The sequence below is a fragment of the Lygodium microphyllum genome, chromosome 29 (genome assembly GCF_053477565.2).
Source record: "Lygodium microphyllum isolate KBCC chromosome 29, Lygodium_microphyllum_v1.1.10, whole genome shotgun sequence".
In the NCBI taxonomy this organism is placed as follows: Eukaryota; Viridiplantae; Streptophyta; class Polypodiopsida; order Schizaeales; family Lygodiaceae; genus Lygodium; species Lygodium microphyllum.
In genome coordinates, this window is record NC_141163.1 from 52,669,553 (window position 1) to 52,694,201 (window position 24,649).

At 42.2% G+C, this 24,649-nt stretch overlaps 1 protein-coding gene across 7 annotated transcripts in view; it reads right to left on the reverse strand.

The window, feature by feature from the left end:
* Positions 1–24,288, reverse strand: part of LOC148010626 (Polynucleotidyl transferase, ribonuclease H-like superfamily protein) — a 50,340-nt gene extending 26,052 nt beyond the window's left edge. For 2 of the 7 annotated variants that reach the window (XM_087672024.1, XM_087672023.1), the window contains exons 1-4: positions 23,727–24,286; positions 22,586–22,645; positions 22,345–22,460; positions 13,429–13,497 (exon numbers count right to left, since the gene is read on the reverse strand). In XM_087672024.1, the coding sequence (XP_087528150.1) occupies positions 13,429–13,497; positions 22,345–22,460; positions 22,586–22,645; positions 23,727–24,224 (743 nt within the window). In that variant the 5' untranslated portion in view covers positions 24,225–24,286. Of the gene's footprint in view, positions 1–13,428; positions 13,498–22,344; positions 22,461–22,585; positions 22,646–23,726 lie in introns of all 7 variants that reach the window. The other 5 variants (XM_087672020.1, XM_087672021.1, XM_087672022.1 and 2 more) reach the window with 4 other exon arrangements.
* Between the last annotated feature and the right edge of the window lie 361 nt (positions 24,289–24,649).

The window sequence follows — 24,649 nt, forward strand, 5'->3', positions numbered from 1 at the left end:
ATGGTATCAGATTTCAGGCTGCAACCTATTTGTGCTATGTTTTCTTGCTGTTTTCAGGATTTACACCCTTCTTGCTGATCAGGCGGCTGTCCTTCCTGCTGGCGACTGCTGATTTGCTGCTGGCGACAGTGTTTCAGCATTTGCGTTTTGCGTTTTTCTGGACAGATTTGCGTTTACTGCTGTTCCACTCTTTGCTGCCCGTGTTTCCTTCATCCAACTGCTGGCAACAGTCTTTAGCCCCTGTTTCTTCAGTTTGCAGCCTGTGTTTTGCTGTTTACAGCATTATTTTTGCCTGTTTTTCTGATTATTCAGGCCGTTTTTGCTGTTTTTGGCAGTTTTAACCTGATTTTTTCACTTTGTGCAGCAGCTTTTGGCTTATTCTGGTCAGCCTTTGGGTTATATTGCATGTGAACTCACTATTTTTGGTGTTTTTGGTTGCGGTTTGGCTGTGCTCACTCTCCAAACGACCTTCTTTTCTTCTACTTCTCTTTTCTACCTCCTCCAGATGGCCCCTCCGTGCACCTCAAGTGAAGATAAGTTACATGGACCTGATTATCTCACATGGTGTGCTGTCATGAAAGCTTGGTTTGTGCAGAAGCGGCTATGGTACATCGTCTGTGGAGCTCTTGCTCGACCTCTCCGTCCTTTTCCTCTTCCTGAAGACTTTGATGAGGACAACCATGAGGAAGCGGTGCTCACATGGGACTCGGACGATGCCCGTGCTTATTCAGCATTGCTTCGGTGTATTTCTAAAGCGGTCTTACCGGCGGTTACCTCCTGTAGGACATCTCCTGAAGTATGGCAGAAGTTGCAGCAGATGTACGAGGCACCTTCCACCATGCGGGCCGTCACACTTTATGGCCAGCTCCAGCAGATGAAGTTTGAGCCGAAAGATACTATTCAGTCTTTTCTTCTTCGTGTTACGCAGGTACAGGACCAGCTTCGGCACATGCAATCTACTCTTCCCGAGGTGCATCTTGTCGGGACGGTCCTCTACAAGCTCCCCCCGGAGTTTGATGGAGTGGCCAATGCTTTGCGGGCGCAGACATCATCGTCTCCTGTCAGTTTTACACATATGACCTCGATGCTTCTTGAGCATGAGGCATCCTTGAGATTACAGGGGCGGCTTCCGGCACATTATGGAGGTGAGGCTTATGTAGCTTTAGAGAGGGGTGACGGGAAGAAGAAGTCGAAGGCCCAGTGTTACCACTGTGGCAAGAAGGGACATTTGCGGAAGGACTGTAAGAAGTTAGCGGCTTCCAGGAAGGAGCAGAAGACGAAGCGAGATGCTGACTCTACCGATGAGTCCTCTCCTTCATCAGACTCCGACTCCGATCCTCCGACCAAGGAGAAGTCCAAGGCGCGAAAGGGATCCTCTTCTTCGGATCGCGTGAAGGGCTTGCTGGCCCCTTCCTCGACTGCTTTCTAGTAGTGGTGATGCAGTCATCCCTCACGACTCCTCGGTGCCAGAGAGGGAGTGTGAGCGGGTGTTGGTGGGGCTGCAGTGCCTCATCTATATTTTGATATAGATGCACAGGATCCAGAGAGGGATGTCCCTGACGCATCGACGGTATCTGGCAGTGAAATCCTAGAGACTGGAGTTGATTTCTGGATTCATGATGAGCTGTTCTTCTTGACAGAGAGCGAGAGGCTTTCGTCTGGAGCTCACATGAGGGGACACTTTGGTGGTTTGGCCAAAGGCGGGAACTCCATGGTCACATGTTCAGAGACATGTTTGGCAGATTGGCTTTGTATGTCCTGAGTGACATAGGTGACATTACACAGAGAGCTGCTATGAGTCTTCTCTATTTTCAGGTGGTGTTGGTATGATCGACATCGACATCAGATACTCTCCGAGGCATCTTGGTGGTGGGCTGGCCACTCACCGCTTGGACATCCATGGTCCTTCTGGTGTTTCTTTGTTGTGTAGTTTATGATTCTCCATCATTGTACTATTTCATTGTATCCGATCACCCATGATCTGAGAGAGGGTGTTAGCAGATATTAGTCAGCTCATGGTGTGAGTCTGTGTTAGAGACTGGGCATTTTATGCAGTATTTTATGGCACATTTTAGTGGCCATTTATGATGTATTATTTAGCATTTGTTGCTGGCCGACCAGCATTAAACGCTGACCGACCTGCATTTTATGCTCCCCACTTTTGTGGCTATTTATTGGGCTCCTCCTCCACAGTCTTCGGTGCTTCAGCCATCAGTGGAGATCCTTCTGGGAGAGAGGAGCCGGTGCTGAGGAGCCCACGCAGCCAGTGACTCACCGTTGTATGCTGCTGTCTCGTGTTCGATATGGATTTCATTTCCCGAGCATACATCTGAGTTCTCATCTGTCTACTGTGTTCATTCTTTCTTTCTTTCTTCTGTCTTGTGTTTCAGCATTTATTTCAGCATATTCTTTACGCTTCCATTGCTGCACCACTTCTGACAACCTTTTCCCCCACTGCTCGTATGGCAACAATCTGTGTTATTCTTGCCTTGGCTAGTCATAGGAGATGGCCCGTCTTTCGGTTGGATGTGAAGTCCACCTTTTTGAACGGTGATTTGAAGGAGGAGATCTATGTACAGCAACCTCCTGTCTTTGATTCCTCACATGGAAAGGGTTACAGGTTGAAGAAGCCCTTGTATGGCCTAAAGCAAGCTCCGCGTACTTGGAACTAAAAGATTGATTCATTTCTCCAGGTAAAGTTGGGATATCGCTGCTCTAGGGCCAATCCGTAGCTTTATGTGTACACTTCCGAGAGTGGTCGTGTGTTGTTTGTTTTGTATGTTGATGACTTAATTGTTACAGGTGACCATACCCAAAAGGTTGAAGAGATGAAGGCAACCTTTAGAAGTTCGAAATGACGGATTTAGAACTTCTCCATTTCTTTTTGGGCCACGAGATTTATCAGACTCAGAGGGGGATTTTCATCTCTTAGAGAGATATGTATAGGAGCTCTTGGTGACTTTTGAGATGGAGGATTGTTGGTCCATTTCTACTCCTATGGATCTGAACTGGAAGGCTACTTCACACTCAGATTCTCCTTTGGCGAATGCTACCCACTACCATCAACTAATTGGATCGTTAATTTGGCTCCTCAACACACAGGTTGATCTATGTTTTGTTGTACGTCTCTTGGATGGGTTCATGAATACACCTTAGCAGGAGCATTGGCAAGATGCCCAGAGGATACTACAGTTTCTGAAAGGGACCTCCGACTTGGGGATTTATTATCCAGTATGTGCAAGTGCTTCCAATCTTGTCCTTGCAGGTTGGAGTGATTCGGATTGGGCTGGTGATGTGGACCATAGGCGGTCTACTATATGCTATTGTTTTACCTTGGGTGTAGGTGCTATCTCTTGGAGTAGCAAGAAGTAGCTCTCAGGGTAGCCCTATCTTCGCTTGAGGTGGAGTATTAGGCCGCGTCTTGTACCACATGTGAGACTATGTGGCTTCAGAGATTGTTGGAGGAGCTTGGCTACCCCCAAACTTGTCCTACTATTCTACGGTGCCACAATGAGAGTTGCATTGCCTTGGCCAAGAATCCTGTATTCCATGCCCAGATGAACCACATAGAGATCCAATACCAGTTCATCACGAAGAAGCTTCTAGATGAGACCATCGATGTGGACAACTGTAAGACCGACGACAATCTTGCATATCTATTTACGAAGGCGCTCCCCCAAACTCTACTTCACTGACATTCCAAATCCCTCGGCCTTATGCCTCGTCTAGGATCTGAGAGGGGATGTTAGAGATTGTCATCCCCTAGACATGCTTTTTTCTCAGTTAGGGCGTGTACATATGCAGTTTTCCAGCCAGGTAGTCATCTGAGAGTTCCGATGTGCGGTCTACTACAGGGTATTGTTTTACCTTGTGTGCAGGTGTTATCTCTTGGAGTAGCAAGAAGCAACCCACGGTAGCCCTCTCTTCGACTGAGGCGGAGTATGAGGCCGCGTCTTGTACCACATGTGAGACTGTGTGGGGTACCTTCAGTTTGGGTTTGTAACGATGATGGGTGGAAAAGACATGTTTGCTCACCATGGTAGCATTGTGATTGAGTTGGCTTTGTTCGTCCTACAACAAAAGAGACACAAGTTGATCGAAACTATAGGTAACTTGATTATCCATAGTTACTAACCATAAGGTGGTAGCAAAACCTTGATATGACGCCAGTAGACCATTAAGAGTGATGGAAACAAGCTAATTATTTGGAACTTCATCATCAATATTTGATAATTGCTCAATAAGATCTTTGATGCCGGTAAGATAGACATCCATATTACCTCCTTCTTCCATGCAAGCGTCATCCAATTGCTTACGTAAGTAAGCAGTGTGCACTTCACTGCACACTTGATATAATGATACAAGCTTTTGCCATGCATCCTTGGCTATCTTGCATGATCTAATGCATGGAATGATATCTCTCTTCACCAATAAAGCAAGTAAGGCATGTGCTTGGGCGTCACAACCATCCCATCGTTTCTAATCTTGAGTGGGAGACGTTGTCAAAGAACATGATTCTACATCATGAGAGCCACCTCGCAATGTGGAGGTGGGAGGTGATGCTAGTGCTAGAGAAACCAGGCTTTGCTCAGTGCCATTCACAATATACCATAGATTCTTCGCAACAAGCACACGTCACATCATGTAGGCCCACAGTGGGTAATTGGTACCATCGATCTTGTCGTCAACACCAAGCATGCCCAACAAATCATTATTATTGCTAGCCATGAGTGGAAATTAGCAATAAAATAATATGTTTCAAGTGAAGAGAGAGAAAATAGATGTCCGAATAATAATAAGCTGCTCATAAAAGAGATACCGCCCGTCTCAATGAAGTCGAATATTATAAAGAATAATAAGTTTTTCTCCATGTTTTCCTATTGGGGGGAGAGAGAAATATGCAGAAAATAATTATTTTCAGAAATAAAATCTTGCCCGATCAAGGTGGCAATCAGCAATATGCTGAAATCGGAGATTAATGGCTGAAAGTGCTGCAATAATGTGGACAGCAGTAGATATACTGAAAATTCACCCAATAATATGCCGCAATAATAAAATTTGTCTTCAACGTCATTAAAAAAATAGGACGAGCAACAAAATTGAAGAGAATTTGAAGAAATTGAGTAAAATTTTTACCCGATTAATGCTGAATGCTGCACCTTAAGCTGAATGGAGCCTCAATATTGATGAATTTGATGAATTTCAGAAAAGCCCCAAATTTTCCAATGAGTGAAATTGAGCTCAAATGTCAAAAAACCCTAAATTTTATCAAAATTTTGAAGAGAAATTTGATGATTTTTGTAAAATTCTTACTCAAAGTATGCCGAATGTCACAGCCAATGATGAATTGAGCCTCAATGTCAATGAACAATCCCAAATTCCTGAAAAGCCCCAAATTTGGTGGCAAAATTTGATGAAAAGCCCCAAACTTGGTGATGACACTACCAAATTTCTTCGATTCAATGAATAATCTGGTGAAATTGATGGAGAATCCCCAAATTTTGTTGAAAGTTGGGACCAAATTGGGTGAGTTTGGTCAGAAACCCCAAATTTGGCCCAATTTGTGCTTAGAAGGGGGTTTATGCAGAAATAGGAGCTTGATGGTGTAAAGAAATAGAAAAATGAATTGAATTTTAATAAATCGATTATGTAAACTACCAAGTGCTTGTCAGCTTTGCTGAAAACAGAATCACAATGATGTGGCTATTAGTGACAAGACAACTAACTCTAGGGACGCTTGGTCGTGAGGCAGCAGGCGACATGGTGGAAGAAAATTGTGTCAAATGACAGGCAGTTGGCAACCTTTGCACTCGACAACAGCGACTGCGACGTGTGGACAGCTCAATACATGGCGTGTTGTCACAATCAGGTCAGTGTGAAGGTGACACTATGTATTAATGAGTGAGAGAGAGTACAATGCTCGAGGCAATCACATTGAATAATGCCACACTTATATGCTAATGTGGCACAAAGTGTCTATTTATAATAAAATGAAACTCTAATGGCTTAACCATCATAGGAAACCCTAAAATAAATTCTAACCCTAGTGTCACTTAGTACCTAGGACACTAGAGGCAACAATTGCATTTAATGACAATTTAAGTGCCTAGGGAGCCTAGATCATGGATCAAAGGGCATTAATGTGTCACCTATGAGATGGCCTACATAGACGCGCTGCAGGTTTAGATCTATGTTTCAGTGCAAGCAGCCCCTATACCTCTACGTTTTGTGCAAGTAGGTCATCAATCCTCCTAGGCAGCACCTTTATGAGTTGGGTGGCAGCCTTTCAAGCTAGGTGGTGCCTATTCAAACCAAGGCAGCACCTCATCAACCTAGGGCAGCCTGTCTACAGTCCGTTTGGCTGTTCTTTTCTGCAGGTCATACATGTGGACAAATCTATTTATTGTTGCATTATCACTGGGCTGGGTCTTTTGACCTACACAACCATCTAGGTGTGTTGGGCAACCTCAAACGAGTCTTCTTTCTCTCATCTTGGCGAGATCTTTGCATTTACAGATGCCAACCCTCTTCGCCTAGCATTGTGTGTTCCTTTCAATGTCAGATATTCCCTGTCCATGGCCGGCATGTATGCTATGGGGGATCATATGGTTTGGATGATTCAGACAGACCACTATCTTATCTCTCTTTCTTGATTTATTCTTCCAAGGTTTCTAGTCCTTGATCGGCATTGATGGCATCTCCTAAGCAGGTGCTAGCCCTACCCTCTCTTCCCACATCCAACAAGCTAGATGGAACAAACTACCCTCTATGATCATGCCGCATGGAGTGTCACCTCAACAATTGTGACCTTAGGGATTTTGTTACTGCCTCTATATCCCAACCTACTGTGGATCTTCATGATGGTATGACCATAGATTCAACAACATTATGGGATCGATTAAATGCCAGAGCCCGCTCTTTTCTCCTTTTGAGTTGTACAAATCCTGTGCTCATACATGTTAGACATATCTGCACCGCTGCAAAGGTTTGGGGGAGATTGGCATCTCTCTTCTAATAAATACAAACATTTGAGCATTGATTATCTCTTAAGTTGCATCTACGACAACTTTTTGTCGCAGATTTCCCTATGATGAGGGATCACATCTACAAGATGAAGAAGATTCACGATGAGCTTGCATCCCTTGGTATAAACATTTCTTTAGAGGACCTAGCTGCAATACTTCTCTCACATCTTCCGTCACCGACATAAGATGTGTTCTACACTAGTCTTCTCACTTCCCATAGCTAGGAAACTCTCACTTGGGAGGATCTAGTCCCACTAGTGCTTGGCCGGATGCACATCATAGTGAGACAGATTCTTACAGAGCCCGTGCATGTGGGCGTGCTTATGAGGCTTTCTCTACAAGTATAGAACAAGCCAAGTAGAAGAAAGGGAAGAGGAAGAAGCTGGAGTCATCTTCTGACACTCATAGAAATTTGATAGGGAAGCATAGAGGGTATCCCACATATCCTCACTGTGGGAAGACCTCGGACTCCAAGATGTTCTAGAGGATATACCCTCACCTTTGTCCAAGAGCGAAGGGTCTGAGCCTTTGTCTACCTCTACTTCATCACCCACTATCACCATTGAGTCCATGTTTCTACACATTTATCAGGTGGAGGAGCCTTCTGTGTGGCTGTCTCATCTTCTCAGCAATCTTGGCTCATTGATAGTGGTGCATCGAGTTATATGACTTCCTAAGGTCATTTGTTGCAAGATCTCCATCCGTCAAAGTATCGTCACTGCCGATGACATCTCTTCAATGCCTATTCGTGGTGTTGGCACCTTGCCTCTATTGATTAACCATCCCTCAAGCTTCGTTTCTAAGGCCCTACATGTTCTGGACTTGGGCTTCCATTTCCTCTCAGTTCATGGCCTTCCTAGACTCGGAACCCGCGATGTCTTCACTGACCCAGCCATCTTTGTTAAGGATTCTTTTACAAGAGCCACTTTTGTGATAGGTTGGCAAGAGAGGGGACTATCTATGCTCCATTCCCCTTCCATTGTGTAGGACCCTCCAAGTCAACTTTCTATTGTTGCACCCATTTAACAATTGTGCACCATTTACCCCATAGGTTCCATCCTATTCCCCACCATATCCTCTAGTGGTTCCCTTGTACCTCCCATCCCTTTCAAAGGGAGAGGATATTGGTGATACGACTGTGGATTCCCTTGGCCCTTTGTGATTCAAAGAAAACATCCCAAGATCGCAAGGAGTTACTTCATGGCTTCCAGTCTACTTTGGGCCTTTTCTTTATGTAGCGACCTCTTTTCTTCATCATCAAGCCATCATCCCCTGCCACTTGACCCTTGGTCCCTCTTGTTTCTATGCAGCTCATAGCACCTTTGATAGTCCCTCACTATCATCTCCTAGTTGGGTTAGAGGCTTGGCTCACCCGTCCCCGACTAGAGTTTTTAGGAGTGATCTATTCGAGGCCTCTCTGTTTTCATTGCCCTTTGGTGGCCTTCCGTTTGATTGGCTTTTTCTATGCATCTCCTATGGCCTTCCACCACATCCAAGATCAAAGAGGGGTGTTAGCAATCATGTGTGTCTTGTGTGGCCATCTCCTACCCGTAAGCCTCAGTCTCAGTCAAACGAGGATATAAGGAGTTTTGACATTGTATTTGTGTGTCATATTATGTGTTTTAGACACTTTAGATGGAGGGCACATTAGTGCATTTCTTTTTGGGCACTTTTGGCCATTTTTAGGGTTTTTGCCACTTTTTGCCTAGACTTGCCTTCCCACTCTCATTATCCATCATTGATCCTTCCTGATCAGCTAGCCCTCCTCATTCTCTCATCCCCCTACTATCGTGTAGCGCCCACACTAATGCATAGAACTACGTGTTTGGGGCTAATTGTTGCAACCTTGTACCTTCAACTGTTGTAGTCACATTGTTCCTTCTCTCTCATGCATTCTCTCTTTGTCTCCTCTCTGTGTTCACTTTCCTCTTTCCATTGCACAATTTCACAATGCAAATGCACCAATGAGGGAAGCTCGGACTTCTGTTTCACACACTTTCAAGCTTTATGCATGGGATACCCTCCTAGACTATCATGAGTGTGGATCGATTGGTACCACAATTCGTCTAGATGGCTTTACCTAGTGGACCGACTCGTCATGTTCCTATGTCTCAATCTACATTTGAGCAAGGCTAGCAAGTCCCAGTGCCTCCTCGAGTGGCACCATTTGAACCATCACAACCTATTCCTGTCTACCCATCTCCTTCTCCTTACTACCCACCCTATCACTCTTATCTAACACCTCATAGTTCTTCCTCCTCATCAACCAAGCATACATTCACTAACAAGACTCATTTTAACGGGTTTGACTGTACTACTAGGCCAAATCTAATGAGGCACGTTTTAGACTCAAAGAACTTGTGGAACATTGTACACAAGCTAGAACCCCAACTAGACCCTCGCCTTGTTGCATATGAGGTTGTCCATTCTTGAAAGGCTAGAAACATCTCCACCATCATTGAGTGGATGTAGGGTTTACTCCCAAAGTTTCATTCATAGCTCTAGCATTTTGACCTTGCATCGAAGCAATGCAACGCTTGACTGACCACTATGTAGCTCCGGATAGGACCCATCATATAAATCTCGACCATGAGCTCCAAGAATTTAGGATCATAGACCAAGATGACAATAAAGTCAAGCTAACTGAATATTGGTGATTTCTTGCGGAGTTTTCTACCACGGGGGCTCCTCTGTTCCCTAGTGACCAATCACCAAGTCACATTGTTCATTAACAAGCTCCCTAAGAAATATTTTAATTTCATATAGCAAGTGATTTCATTACCAATTATGCCCAATTTCTACAAGTTCAAGTATCAACTACTACGTTACCTTGACTATTTGATCAATACCATTGTACGTCCTCCTTACAGGGGGCTCTTGTCTCAAAACCTCTCATATGGGGCAACAAGGGCAAGGTAAGAAGGCACAAAACTAAAACCAAAATCAAAATCAAAATCAAAATCCAAAACAAGACCAAACAAATAAATTACAAGGGAACACACAGTCTCCTCTTAAACCTAGGTGGTAGAATGTACCTAAAAAAATTTACGTATTTCCAACATATCAAAAGGTTGGTCATTTTGGCAATAAGTGTCGATCAAAGGCAACAAGCACCCAACCTAAACCCAAGAATCAAACCCTTGCCCCTCATCCAGATAACCCCCAGCAAGGAAGGCAAGTTCATGGCAACCAAAATCAGCACACTCATGAAAATGCAAGTTTTTAGCACGTGGAAGATGTTGCCCAACTTTGCCACAAACACATGCTCCTCTTCCATCCCATCCACCTCTCAGAAAGGCAAATGATACAATGTGAGAGTGAGTAGGCAAAAGGAAGGTGAACACAGTGAATAGAGAAAAAGGAAACAACAGAAACACAATAGAATGAAGGAACAAAATCGATAGAAGATTGAATGATACAAGGCTGCAGCAGTCAGTAGCCCCAACATACAGCTCAAAGCATCATTGTGGGCACCAGACCGAGGTAAAAAGATGAGAAGATGATGCAGAGGGCTGGCTGAGAATGAAAGACTGACTAACACAGTGGAGGAGAGGGAAGCAACAAATAGGGCATGATCAGTAAACTGGCCGACCTGCATTTAATGCAGTTCACACCAGAAAAAAGATGCCCAAAATAGAAAATAGAATGCACTGAAATGCTGCCCTTGCCTGTCATAAAATCTGCCCCACTATGTGGCACTGCTACCTGCTCAAAACTCAAGAAGTAAGCTGCCAGAAGTGAAATGCAGGTGTGGAACTCCACCCAAAATGTATGGGACAAATGAAATGATAAATAGGCACACTATCAGAGCTCCAAATGTCCTCTTTTGACTAAGACTGAGACTCACAAGCAAGAGATGACCATACATTACACACATGACTACTAACAATAACTTCTTGGGCCGGAGCAAGGAGACACTTCTTGAGGGGTGAGCATCATCAAAAGATGGGCTGGTGAGCCAAATGAGCTAAGCAAAATAAGAGATTGATCAGTGACTTGATAGAAGTGGGGACCAGTGACAAGTCAAGCTGACAAGTCTGTCTAATGGGCATATTTAAGCAAATCCCTTCCCCTTTCTCTTGATCATCATGGCCTTCACCATCCTCATCTCCCAACCATATTAGGATATAGCACCTTTATCACTAATTTCATTACTATTGTGCATCCATAATATCTAAAAATCCACAAGCAAATAGTAAGAAACTAAATGTGGCCCAAAAGCCGGTGTCACACCAAACTACCTAGAAGCTTGCACCAACACCACTTAAGCAGAAGCCCTAACTCTTCTCTGAATTAAAAAACCCCAACACAATCTACAAAATGCACAAACTCAAAAGATATAAAAGAACCAGCAGGCGGATATGATTCTTCTACTTGTATAGTGGGATAAAAAACTGCCAATAGCCAATCCACCCTGCACTCCAGACTGTATGCATTCTTGCACACTCCCATGCTTTGTATCCACAAACTCCACCTCCTATGCATTGATGCAAGTCTAAACAATCACCATTCAACCTCCAGTAGTGAAAAGTGCAAAGGTTCAAAGCCTCCAGTCACAAACCACAATCTCAGCAGTATTTGGTACTAGATGTGTGGGTCCCACCAAAGAAGTCCATAAAACTAAAAACCAGAAGTAGGCTTTAGGAGCAAACACTCTTGAATAAGTAATAAAGTAGGCCAAACTTTTGAAATGTAAACATGAACTCAATCAGATTATTTAAACATATATTTTGCCCACTAAAACCTCTATTTAGTTGCCATTTTATGACCAAAATTTTGGGCAATCATGTAACCATGGTTTAACAATTAAATACTTACAATTAAGTTTGCACATTTAAAGGTTTGAAGTTCCAAGTTGTAAACATAGCTCTCTCAACTTGCCCTGCATGCCATATGATGCAATGTGTGATGTGTCATACAAAGATGTTTCCATGTGGAACCTGTGATGATTGTGTGAAGTTTACAATGTGAAATGAAATGATGTCTTTTTACCAAGCAAGGGTGTTGCTACCTACATCATCAATTGTGCAAGCATTAGGTGCCTGGAAGCACTTTTCTATCCAAATAATCATCTTGATTTTCTCTTCCACGCTAGAGCATAGGGTACTTCCTACAAATAAGGATATGGATCCACCTCAAACTTCCTAGCCAACTCTGAAGTCCTAAATAACCTAAAAGCTATTAATGACCTCTAAAACTAAACTACGAATAAAAATTGGAACCCTAGAATGTAGATGTTTGCACATTATATTGGCAATTGATGTATAGATCAAGGACCTTCAATTTTGAGCCACCAATTTGAGGATAAATTTAATATTGCCCTATTGACACCTAGAAATTGAATCCACATAAATTGTAGCACAAAAATGCACCTCATCTTTGGGCCAAAATCAAGTTTTGATTTGATAGGACAATTCCCCAGAGGAGTAGAAATCCTTAGAAAACATAAAACGTTGATGTATTCTTGCTTTATAAAAGTTGAAAATGCTCAACGAAAAGCAACAACAGCACAGATGATGACCTATAATATTGCTCTGTGCTGGTTTTTCTATCTTTTGTGCAAACTTTTATCATTCACAAGGGAAAGAAACAAGCCTTTTTTAATGTTTAAACCTGCAAACTGCTAGTTAACTGGGGGCAATTTTCCCTCAAGAACCGGCTAGATCCCCTAACCATTATTACACCCCTACAAAGTGCTACTTAACTAGGGGTAATTTCTCTCTCTAGAACAGGCTAGATCCCCCTAGCCATTATTATAGCATTCCCTTAAGGGCAATGCTAAGAATACTGGGCTATAACTTATTGCAAAACAAGCCAGCTCAGCATGTAATGCATGCAGCCTCATTTCATCAAGCTGTTTGTTACATCTTGTGAAACAGAAAAGTTGGACCTTAACATACTTGGGCTACCTCTAACACAACCAAACTTATATACTTGGCCTATGAACTTACAACACCCATCTTTGCAGCTTCATATATTTAAAATCTATAACTTAACTTATCAACCTGTCGCCAATGCTTGATGTTGCATTGTTCAATCTTTAATCAAAAGCAGCTATCATCCTTCCATGATATCCAAGTTGTGGTGCAAACTAGCCATCTAATGCTTCCTGTCTTGTTTAGTAGCTGATCAGCATTTATGCCTTTCTAAATACTAGTAGCTTTGGGTATATACGTCACCACCTATGCATTGCACACAAAGAAATTGTAAGCTTTAGGTCAAAAAGAAGCTTCCATGCTGAACTGGCCTTTGCACATCACAACATTGGACGACGTATTTAAGAAGCCCTTGGACCTAAACAATCCAATACACAATCAAAGGAAAAACTAGTTACCTTTGACACAAAGAAGAGTTACTCAATTTTGTCGCTTTGCAATTTTTCTAGAGTGAGGATACCACTTACATCAGAATCATGTAGTCAAGTGCATCCTCTGAGGACCCAAACTCATCATATAAATACACTCGCCATCCCCTAGCCATCCCCACAACACTTCATTAGCACAAATTACAAACCCTCCCTAACCATGTGAAAAGGAAGAAAACAAACTATACATAAAATATACAAGGATAAAACATAATTTTTCATGACTTTTGAGGTGTTTTAAAGACACATCATATAAGCCTAGAGCTTATAGGCAAAGCTTTGCTTTCTACTATTCAAAAGCATCAACTTGATGGAGTTTGTCACAAAGTGAGATGTTTTTGAGTTCAAGCTGTAGATGCACCTTCAACAAGGCCTTTTGTTGTGTGTCTTGATCTCTTAAGTGAACCACTTTGGCTATGAAAAGCAAGACTTAAAATTTTCAACATCCTCCTTGAATAGAATCGTTGCAAGGCAAGATAGCCTTTGAGATTTAAAGATATCTAGGCTAATGCATTATACGTTGCCACCAGCGAGTAATCACAGGTTATGGTAGACCCATGCAGTATATTAGAACAAAGATGGTGCACACTTCTACCTTTGATCCAATTGGGTGCCTATAACCAAAACTCAAGCATATCAAGGCCAAACTCACACATGAAAAGCATTACTGCCTTGGAAAGTGGGCTAGATCTACTAGAAAGGACTGTCACAATTAGCAAGATGGCTATGATCATGAAAAGTCTGTTCATACATAGGCTAATCATCTAGAATACACTAACATTTGTATTAAAGTCTCGAATTGGGTATCTAATAATGTGTTTGTATTGCACTTGAAAGGAGAGCCTTCAGCTCTGATACCAATTTATGGTGACCAACGTGCAGTGAAGGTTCAATATTCAGCAATGGCAATGACAATGGCACAGAGAGAGTGTGTGTGTGTGGGTGAGCAGCACTAGAAAGTGAGAGAGTGAGATGCACAATGTGTGGGTACAAACAGTTGTACCACTTTGAGGTTTTTGTGATAGTTATATGTAAAGTACAAAGTACAAGTGCTAAGGGTGTGTTCACACTCGAGCACATATAAAAGGCACAGTGACCCTTTATTTCCAATAACAAAGAATATGATAGTCTCTCAAAATCCTAGCAAAAGTCTCTATAGTAGAGACATCTTGAAGGTCAATAACTTGGCTACACCTTGTAGTCCAAATGATCAAATCAATAATTCTAGCATTCATTTCCCATCTGGGACTGTGTATCTAAGTCTGTGAGAGTGCAATGAATGTGAAAGTGTATGGAAAAGACTGAAAAACAATGAGCACCAAAGAAGAGGAAGAGACAAAAGAGATAGTAGAACGCAGAAATGTGCAATAAATGAATGCTGAAATGAACAAGACAAATGTACAAACTGGTTGTTGAAGTATATCCACAAGCCGATATCTCTCCACCTAATTGGCCAATTGCTGTCAAACTGCAATCCCTAAATAAAATAACGAGAAAAATGCTGTGCAAATCTGCTAGTTGCCACATGCCAACCTACTAAACCTGATCAATTGATTGGTGATGCTGGTAATCACCAATACACTACATAGAACTGTTCGACATGATAAAAAGAGAATGTGGAATTGTGCTCGAGAGAACTAACTGTACAATAATAGCCTAACAATGCCTATCCACAAGATGAATCAATCTCTAACATCCCCTCTCAAATTCTAGACAAGGCATAAGGCTTAGGGATTTGGAGTGTTGGCAAAGAACGGCTTGAGGAAGAGCCTTCATAAATAAATCTACCAAGTTGTCCTCTATCTTGTAATAAACCACATCAATGATCTCATATAAGATCTTCTCCCGAATGAAATGGTATTGTATCTCAATGTGCTTCGACCTAGAATGCAATGCAAGATTCTGTACCAAAGCAAGGCAACTCTCATTGTCGCAATGCAATGTAGTAGGACCTGTCTAAGGATAGCCAAAGCTGTCCTAACAATCACCAAAGCCACATTGTCTCACATGTGGTAGAAGACACAATCACTACTATGCTTCTATAGATGATAGGGCAACAATGGGCTACTTCTTGCTACTCCAAGAGATACAAATGGATCTCCATACATGGGATCAGCAAGAAACTCATACATATAGGTGGTGAAAGCTAAGATACAATGGAGATTCCCCAATCATGATGGTGAGCACGTCAAAAACGGCCCTCCAAGTGGAAACTCCCCCCAATGGGCAACTAGCCAAAAAACAATGAAGCTAGAGCTCTCTCTATATACAAGTATACACATGTAGGAAACATGAGAAAATAGGTACTTCCCATCTCGCGCAAAGAATACGAGTCTCTCTCTCCAAAGCCTCTATAGTAGAGACATCTTGAATGTTAATAACTTGGCTACACCTTGTAGTCTAAATTATCCAATCAATGATGCTAGCAATCAACTCCCATCTGGGACAGTGTACCTATGTCTATCAAGTGTACCAAATGCATAAGCATATGAACAACAGTGAAAGACAATGAACACAAGAGAAGAGGGAGAGACAAACGAGACAGTAGAACATAGAAATCTGCAATAAATGAATGCTGAAATGAAGAAGACAAGCGTACTAACAGGTTGTCGAAGTATCTCCACAAGCAAATCTCTCTCTCCACCTGAAAATAGACAAGTGGGATGACCAAAGCAGGCTGCCTATAAATAGGATTGCAAAAAAACAATAAAATCATCAGGTTGGCTAGTTTTAAACTAGTGACTACTGCCAAACTGCAATCGCTGAACAAAATAATGAGAAAAATGCTGCACAAATTGATGAATTGCCACATGGCAATCCACTAAACCTGCTTGATTGAGTATTAAGGCTGGTAATCGCCTCTGTAGACTGCATAGAACTGTCTGACCTAATAAAAAGAAAATGCATAATTGTGCCTCAGAAAACTAATTGTACAACAATAGCTTGACAATGCCTATCCGAGGGATGAATAAAGCTCTAACACCCCCCCCATAACCTAGACGGGGCATAAGGCTCAGGGATCTCAAGTGTTGTCGAAGAATGACTTGAGAAAGAGCCTTCGTAAATAAATCTGCCAGTTCTCCTCTATCTTGTGGTAAACCACATCAATGGTCTCATACAAAACCTTCTCCCAAATGAAATGGTATTGTATCTCAATGTGCTTCAACCTAGCATGACATATGAGATTCCATGACAAAGCAATGCAACTCTCATTGTCGCAAATTGATGTAGTAGAACCTATTTAAAGATAGCCAAGTTCTCCTAACAATCGCCAAAGCCACAGTCTCGTGTGGTACAAGAGGCCGCTTGGTACTCTGCCTCTATAGATTATAGAGCAACAATGGGTTGCTTCTTGCTACTCCAAAAGATACAAATGGATCTCCATACATGGAATTAGCAAGAAACTCGTACATATAGGTGTTGAAAGCTAAGATACAACGAAGATTTCCCGATCATGATGGTGAGGACGTCAAAAAAAGCCTACCAAGTGGGAACTCACCCCAATGGGACAAGGGGTCAACTAAGCCAAAAAACATTGAAGCTAGAGCTCTCTCTATATACAAGTGTACACGTGTAGGAAACATGAGAAAATAGATACTTCCCATCTCCCACAAAGAATATGATAGTCTCTCCAAACCTAGCAAAAGCCACTATAGTAGAGACATCTTGAAGGTCAATAACTTGGCTACACCCTGTAGCCCAAATGATCCAATCAATGATGCTGACAATCAACTCCCATCTAGGACAATGTACCTACATCTGTCAAAGTGGAGCACATGTAGAAGCGTATGGACAAGACTGAAAGACAATGAACACGAGAGAAGAGGGAGAGAGAGGAAACAATAGAACGCAAAATCTGCAGTAAATAAATGCTGAAATGAATAGGACAGATGTTCAAACGGGTTGTCAAAGTATCTCCACAAGCTGATCTCTCTCTCCACCTAAAAACAAACAAGTGGGATGACCAAAGCAGGCTGCCTATAAATAGTCATGCAGAAAAACAATAAAATAATCAAGTCAGCCAGTTTAAAACTGGCCAACTGCTGCCAACCGATTGCTAGCAAACTGCAATCACTGAATAAAATAATGACAAAAATGCTGTGCAAATCTGCCTGTTGCCATGTGGCAACCTGCGCAACCTAGTAAACCTGCTCGATTGTCGACTAAAGCTGGTAATGACCTGTAGACTGCGTAGAACTGTCCAACTTGGTAAAAAGGAAATACATAACTGTGCCCGAGAGAACTAGCTGTACAGCAGTATCCTAACAATGCCTGTCCAGGGGGTGAATAAATCTCTGACACCCCCTCCCAGATCCTAGACGGGGCATACGGCTCAGGGATCTTCAGTGTTGTCAAAGAATGGCCTTAGGTAGAGGCTTTGTAAATAAATCTGTCGAGTTTTCCTTTGTCTTGAAGTAAACCACATCAATGGTCTCATGCAAGATCTTCTCCTGAATGAAGTGGTATTGTATCTCAATGTGCTTGGACTTAGTATGAAATACGGGATTCCATGCCAAAGCAATGCAACTCTCATTGTCGCAACGCAATGTAGTAGGACCTATGTGAGGATCGCCAAACTCTCCTAACAATCACCAAAGCCACATTGTCTCACATGTGGTAGAAGAGGCTACTTGGTACTCCACTTCCATAGATGATAGGGCAACAGTGAGCTGCTACCCAAAGTAAAGCAATAACATGTTGTTGACCCCTCTGGTCAACATCTTCAACCCAATTTGAAGCCATCCAGCCTTGTAGAACCAAGGTTGAATCTCCTTAATCTAGTGGACAATAAATACCTAGATCAAGGGTCCCCCTCAAGAAACGCAAAATCCTCATACTAGCCTTCCAATGAACCAGCTTGGGTTTGCTCATGAACCCTACAAGTAAACCTACAAGAAAACACAAATCAATCTAAGTATTAAGGAGCCATCTCAACGACCCAATCAACTACCTATAGTAGGTAGCATTCGCCTCCAATGAATCTACATGGGCCATAGCCTTCCAGTTCAAATCCATATGAGTAGAAATAGCCTTACACCCCTCCATCTCATACATAGTCAAAAGCTCTTGCGCATACCATTGTTGGGAGATGAAAATCTCCCTCGGAGTCTGTCAAATCTCATGACCTAGAAAGAAGTGGAAAAGGCCCATATTCATCATCTCGAACATCTTGTGTAGAGCCTCCTTTGTTTGCTTAACCTTCTGGGTATGGTTACCTGTCAAGATGAGATCATCCATATAAAGTACGAACAACATGTGTCCTCCAGCCGAGGTGGGAGCATACAATTGGAGATCAAAAGCGGAACACCAATACTCTAACTTTCCTTCAAGAAATTAGTCTATCTTCTCATTCCAAGCATGTGAAGTCTATCTTCTCATTCCAAGCACATGAAGTCTGTGTGAGGCTATAAAGAGCCTCCTTTAACTTATACACCTTGCCACTTAGTTGAGGAAAAGCCAAGGGGCTGCTTAGATCTCCTCCTTCAAATCTCCACTACGGAAAGCAGACTTCACATCAAGCTAATAAACCGGCCATCTCCTATGGCTCGCTTAGGCAACAATGGCCCTAATGGTAGCCATCCAAGCTACAGGTGCAAAGGTGTCATGGAAATCCACCCCCGACCACTGTGCAAAGCCCTTTGCAACAACGAGCCATGCCTTGTGCTTATCCATAGTGCCATCACAATGGTACTTCGTCTCAAAGACCCATTTCACTCCAATTACCTTCCTATGAGCAACCCAAGGCACAAGATCCCAAGCGACAATTCACTCAATCACATCCAACTTCTACTCCATCTCCTTTTTCCAATGCTATGACTACAAAGCCTCCTTCATGGAAGTGGGCTCTTTATCCTCCATGGCAGAAGACAACAAACAATAGTTACTACAAACAAGCTCAATGGAGCATGCCTAGTTCCTCCAAGATCGCCATAGGCCATCCTACAGCTACCTCTCCTCAAGGACTCCCTCAATCCCCATATTACGAAGTGTATCACGTGCCCAATGAGGAGGAGGCCTATACTCCCCTCACCGCTCTACCTCCATTAAAGTCTTTGGAATATCCACTGGTGCCAACAAAACGACTGAATCCAGTGGTGAAGCAATCTCCTCCTCCACTAATGGTGGAGCCTCAATACACAGTGAAGCACCTAAAATTTGTGTGATTGTCAAGGAATTCAAATGCCAGCCCATCCATTGTAATTTAGGGCAGTATTTGGCCAATTAGTGGTTCCATTTGTGCAAGTCCTAGGTGAAAAATCAAGGGGCAATTGGCCCGAATTGATTTGTTGATTGTTGCTACAGCAAAGAGACCTTTTGGAACAACAAAGAAGATTATGAATCTCAGCTTGTACTCATTCCATTAGCAATCAAGTTAAATAAAATACTGAAAGGGGCACCAATTTTGGGGTCAATAGGGTGTCCAATGTTCGAGATTATTAAGGTAATTTGTGCATTTCAAGTTATATTCATTTGTTGATTGTTGTAGTTAAGTGCTTAATCAAGGAATTACCACCCTTTCCAAGAAGGAAGGCTGGTTTCAACACTAGCAGCACTAAAGACAAAGGAGTATGCTGGAGTCAAAGGAGCAACCTACAGAAGATGAATGCCAAAGTGAGGAGTGGACACGGCTATAAATAGCTGCAGATCTCCAAATCTGGCCAACCTGCCGTAAATTGTCTCTAAATCTGGTCGACCTGCTGAAAATAGCTTGGAATTGCAATAAATGCAATCCGACTGCATTAAAAAATCCAAAAAATGATGGCATGGCCTAGGCAGCCAGGCAATTACTGGCAAGGGTTGGAAACTGATTGGAAATGCAAGAAAGGCACACAAAACTCGACTGGAAGAAGAAATCCATACTCTAGAATGAGTTGCCTCCTCCGTCAATGCACACGATAACATGTCAAAGCTCCTAATGTCCCCGTCAGACTCAAACTCGGGCTCATAGGCAAGAGATGATAGTGCAGACAAACATGACTACTAACAAATACTTCACTATGTTGGTCACTTAGTGGCTTGTTTGCTTCATTTCCAAGCAAGCACTTATTGCCAGAGACAAGATGGATTTTATCAAGCACATGGGCAAATCTTATCTCTGCATTAAATGGAGGTTGGCCAATTTCAGCATTTTCTCCTGATTATGGCCGTCTACCCCTCCATTGTCATCTGCTTAGTTCCTTTGCCAGCCCTCCTCATTGTCATAATCTTCTCCTACCTCTGTCTAGCACCCCCTCTCATGCTCAAAACTGTGTATAGGGGCTGATTGAGACTAGCGTAGCATCATTCAATTTTGTTCCTTTAGTTCACTACGCTCCGTCTGTCTCCTTCTTCTCTTTCACTCCATGCTCACTGTTCCTTTCCTCTGTGCCCTCTCACAAGATCATTCTAAGGTCTCTCCTCTAGACCTCCTAAGCTACGGGACGATCCCATAGACTATCTCTAGGTCTTCTCTAACTCTCCCTATCTCACACATGCTACTAGAGTGCTGCCACGACTAAGCCAAGTACCTCTCTTTTTCAATTTTTATTCTTTTCAATGTTCAAGACTAGTGATTCTTCCACTTTTGTTGCTCATTCTCATTACAAGATCTATGACTAGGTGAGGCCAAGCCAATCTTTATCCTATTTCTTCGATTCAACATTTCTCTCTACCAAAACTTATATTCCACATATGCTGCTATCCATCTCTTGTACTTTCCATCCCCTTTTAAGGTGGGGAGACTTGGACCAAGACAAGAAATGTTCAATGAGTTGACTCTCTAGTGCTTAAAGGAGCAAGTGCAATGGAGTAGGATCTATTGGCCCTAACTTGAAAAGAGTTGTCTCTCAAGTTCTCTCACTTCAATGAAGTTAAGTTCTTAACCAAGATTATTGAGCACTTCTATATGGTTAGAGGTATAGACATGTTTCACACATGGATGCTGGAAAAGAAAGACAACTTGCTATTGGATTCCAATGTGAACTATATAATTTGCACCAGGCGCGATAAACCTTGAAGGACAGCACAGTTCCTTGATTGCAAGCCTATTCATAGATGTCTAGGGTCATCTTGGTAGTAATATTGCCATCCATCGATACGTCACTTTGCTCGATCATCAAAGGCAACAAGAAGCCAAATATGTCTTAAAAGAAAGAGGTAATAAGAGCATAGGTGTTAATCTCACCCATGTCAAGTTCAGGTGGATTGGGAAAAAATTTTCAAGAAGGGTCCAAAGATACCATATCTGTGCCAATGATAAGTGATTGCTAGCATTACAATAATCCTACTCATCTACATCCTTCACAACAACCTAGTACTGTATCCAAAGAAGGCTACATCGCATGGTCTATCCAGGAATAGGTCTCTCCAAACCCACTCACCAATATCCCTTTATAGTCTCAGAAGGGGCCTCCTCTCATAGGTCCAATATTTCCATAGATCCATCAGGTAAGTAGTTGGGTACAAGTCAGTGTACCATCTCCTATGATAGTGTGCCACTACTTTGATCCTCTACCTAGAAATGTGTGTGTGTGTGTGTGTGTGTACATACACACACACACACACACACACATATATAGTTAAGAGACTCCGGCAAGCTTTAATCAATCTGATGGACACTCCTAAACCGGTCATCCTTCATGATATAGTCTGACCTGATCTCATGGTGAAGTCAACTCAAGCTGAAGATTGAAGTATGCTTAAATATGGTGCAATCATTTAAAGTTGGCATTTGGGTTTAAGTCATTAGTGATTGCATACTTTCTTGCATTATCTTCTTCAATTCACCAGATATGAAGAAATCTCAGCACTTAATTAGGTTAGCAGATGACACCTAAGGCCTTTCTTATACATATGATAATTCATTAGCACTTGGATGTTGAAAGCAAAATACATTGGAACAACACTATTATGAGCAAGGGATAAAATAGAGCAAACTCATGTTTCTGAAATGAAAACTTAGATTTTGGCTCTTACCGATAGGCAGCTCGAACTGCGAGCCTGCCTGCAAAACAGCGAACCTTGTTGCATTGATGAGATTCTAACCCAGTATTTGACTTTGGAAGACCAATAATGAATTCATCTGCCAACTGCTACATGGATACACAGCATTCTCATTAGTTTCTCTATGGCATGTTTACGTTCACAATTGTGACACAAACATAATATAACACAGAAAAAGGAAATGAGTCTGAACAAGTTCAGGAACGTAAACTACCTCTTTTGCAGCAATATCAATAAGACGAGCCTCTAACTTGGGTCCTTGAAGCTCTACAACCTAGCAAAACCCAGTAATGAGGTTTGCAAGAGAAACAAGTGCAAAGTTCCCCATGAATTGGAAATATGAAAGGTTTGCACTTAATGATTTATAGAGTCCCAAGTTTGCAAGACAAAAACAATGGAAAGTCCCTCGATTCAAAAATAGTATTGAAATCCATACTTCATCATTTAAGAATCTGAAGCTTGCTTGGGGTTGACAAGAAACAAGATTTGTAAAAGTCCTGATCAATTGAACTGTGCTTTGGAGAAAAAGATGTAAAGTTCCTGATTGATTGAGCTGGGCCACACATGAAGCCACCATCGCAAAACAATACTCAAATCTAACAATTGAAGCTCAGACTTTTGCAAGAGAGGGAATGTGAAATTCCTGATCAGTGGGGAAAAACACAAAATAATATTGGAATTGGCACTTAGTTTCCTGAAGTTTGAGGTTTTGCAAATCAAAGAAATGCAAAACTCCTACACAATTGAGCTTTGGCATAGTACTCCGAACAGGATTCAATTGCATTGTGTGAGGTTTTGCAATTTTTTTTAAAAGCAAAATTCCAACTCAATTGAAGTTTGAGATTTTGCAATTAAAAAATGCAAGATTCCTAGTGGGTTGCCCTTGGTCATAGTACTCCGAACAGGATTGTTTGAGGTTTTGCGATCAAAAATTTAAGAAAGGTAAATTTCCTACTTCATTGAAGTTTGAGGTTTTGCAATCAAATAAATGCCAAATTCCTACTCAGTTGACCTTGGCCATAGTATTCGGAACAGGATTCAATTGCACTGTTTGAGGTTTTGCAATCAAACATGCAAAATTCCTACTCAATTGAGCTTGGCCATAGTTCTTCGAACAGGAGTTCATTGCATTGTTTAAGGTTTTGCAATCAAAAAAGCAAAATTCATACTCAATTGTTTGATTGCATTGTTTGAGGTTTTGGAAGTAAAAATATGCAAACTTTCTATTCGAATGAGCTTGGCCATGGTACTCTGAACAGGATTCAATTGCATCATTCAGATAATCGAAGGAGATGTTAAGGCATAGATAGCGTGAAATGCAGGAACATTATGAGTCAAGAGAATGTGTAGAATACTTCGACGGGCCTCGGGGCATAGCCTCTGCTGACAGCGACGCCTGTGCGGACATCCCCAAAGTCTACACCCAAGCTGAAACGAGGCCGAAAGGAAGAGCCCTCTCGCTTCGATCTCTGCGCATTCGAGAGGAGCTTCGATATCTTCTCCTGCAGCTCAGCTCTGTTTAGTGGACTGCCCTCTTTCTGAGCATCCGCCTCCTCAACCTCCTCCTCTTCTGCCCTTGCTGGTTGAAGGTCTAGGGTTTCCTTTTTGCTCTGCTGAGCAGCTTCTCCGCCATTGCTTCTCTTCGGTTTGGCTGTAGAGAATCTCCTCCGTGAGACTGTTGGCTGCTGCTGCCTTCTGCTTCCATGGACTGCAATAGAGCCAAGTGGAATGGGGCGACTGGATGCTGGCCACGATTGCTTTGGCTGGAAGGACGGGGACGATGAAGCGTTATCGCACACCCGACAAGCCGCAGAACATGATGGCCATGAACGGCCAAGTGACACCATGCTCATCAACCACTGTCCACTATCATATGATTTAATATGATTGCTTCTCAATATGATTACTTGGTCAGCCATACATCAATGATAACTATAGATCGACACCTCCATCTCCTTTTCCCCGTTTTTTTTTTGTGAAAACGAGAAGTTGTATTGGAAATAAAGTAAAGGTAAAAGTATTACAAAATGTGGGTTTTAGCAGGAGTCCCACCTAGACTTATCTAACTTAGTAGACTAGTAGTTCTTTACAATAACTTGGCTTGTCTTTACATGTTCAGACTTGTTTTTCCATTACATCAAGCATGTCAGCAGTGGATTTTTGAAACATTTCAAGGAACCATGTTTCTCTGTGCTCCATTTTCCTTCTCCTTTCTTCATGGATAAAGAACTTCCTCATCTCGATGCCAAGTCCTTCATATGGGTCCTCCTTCTTTTTC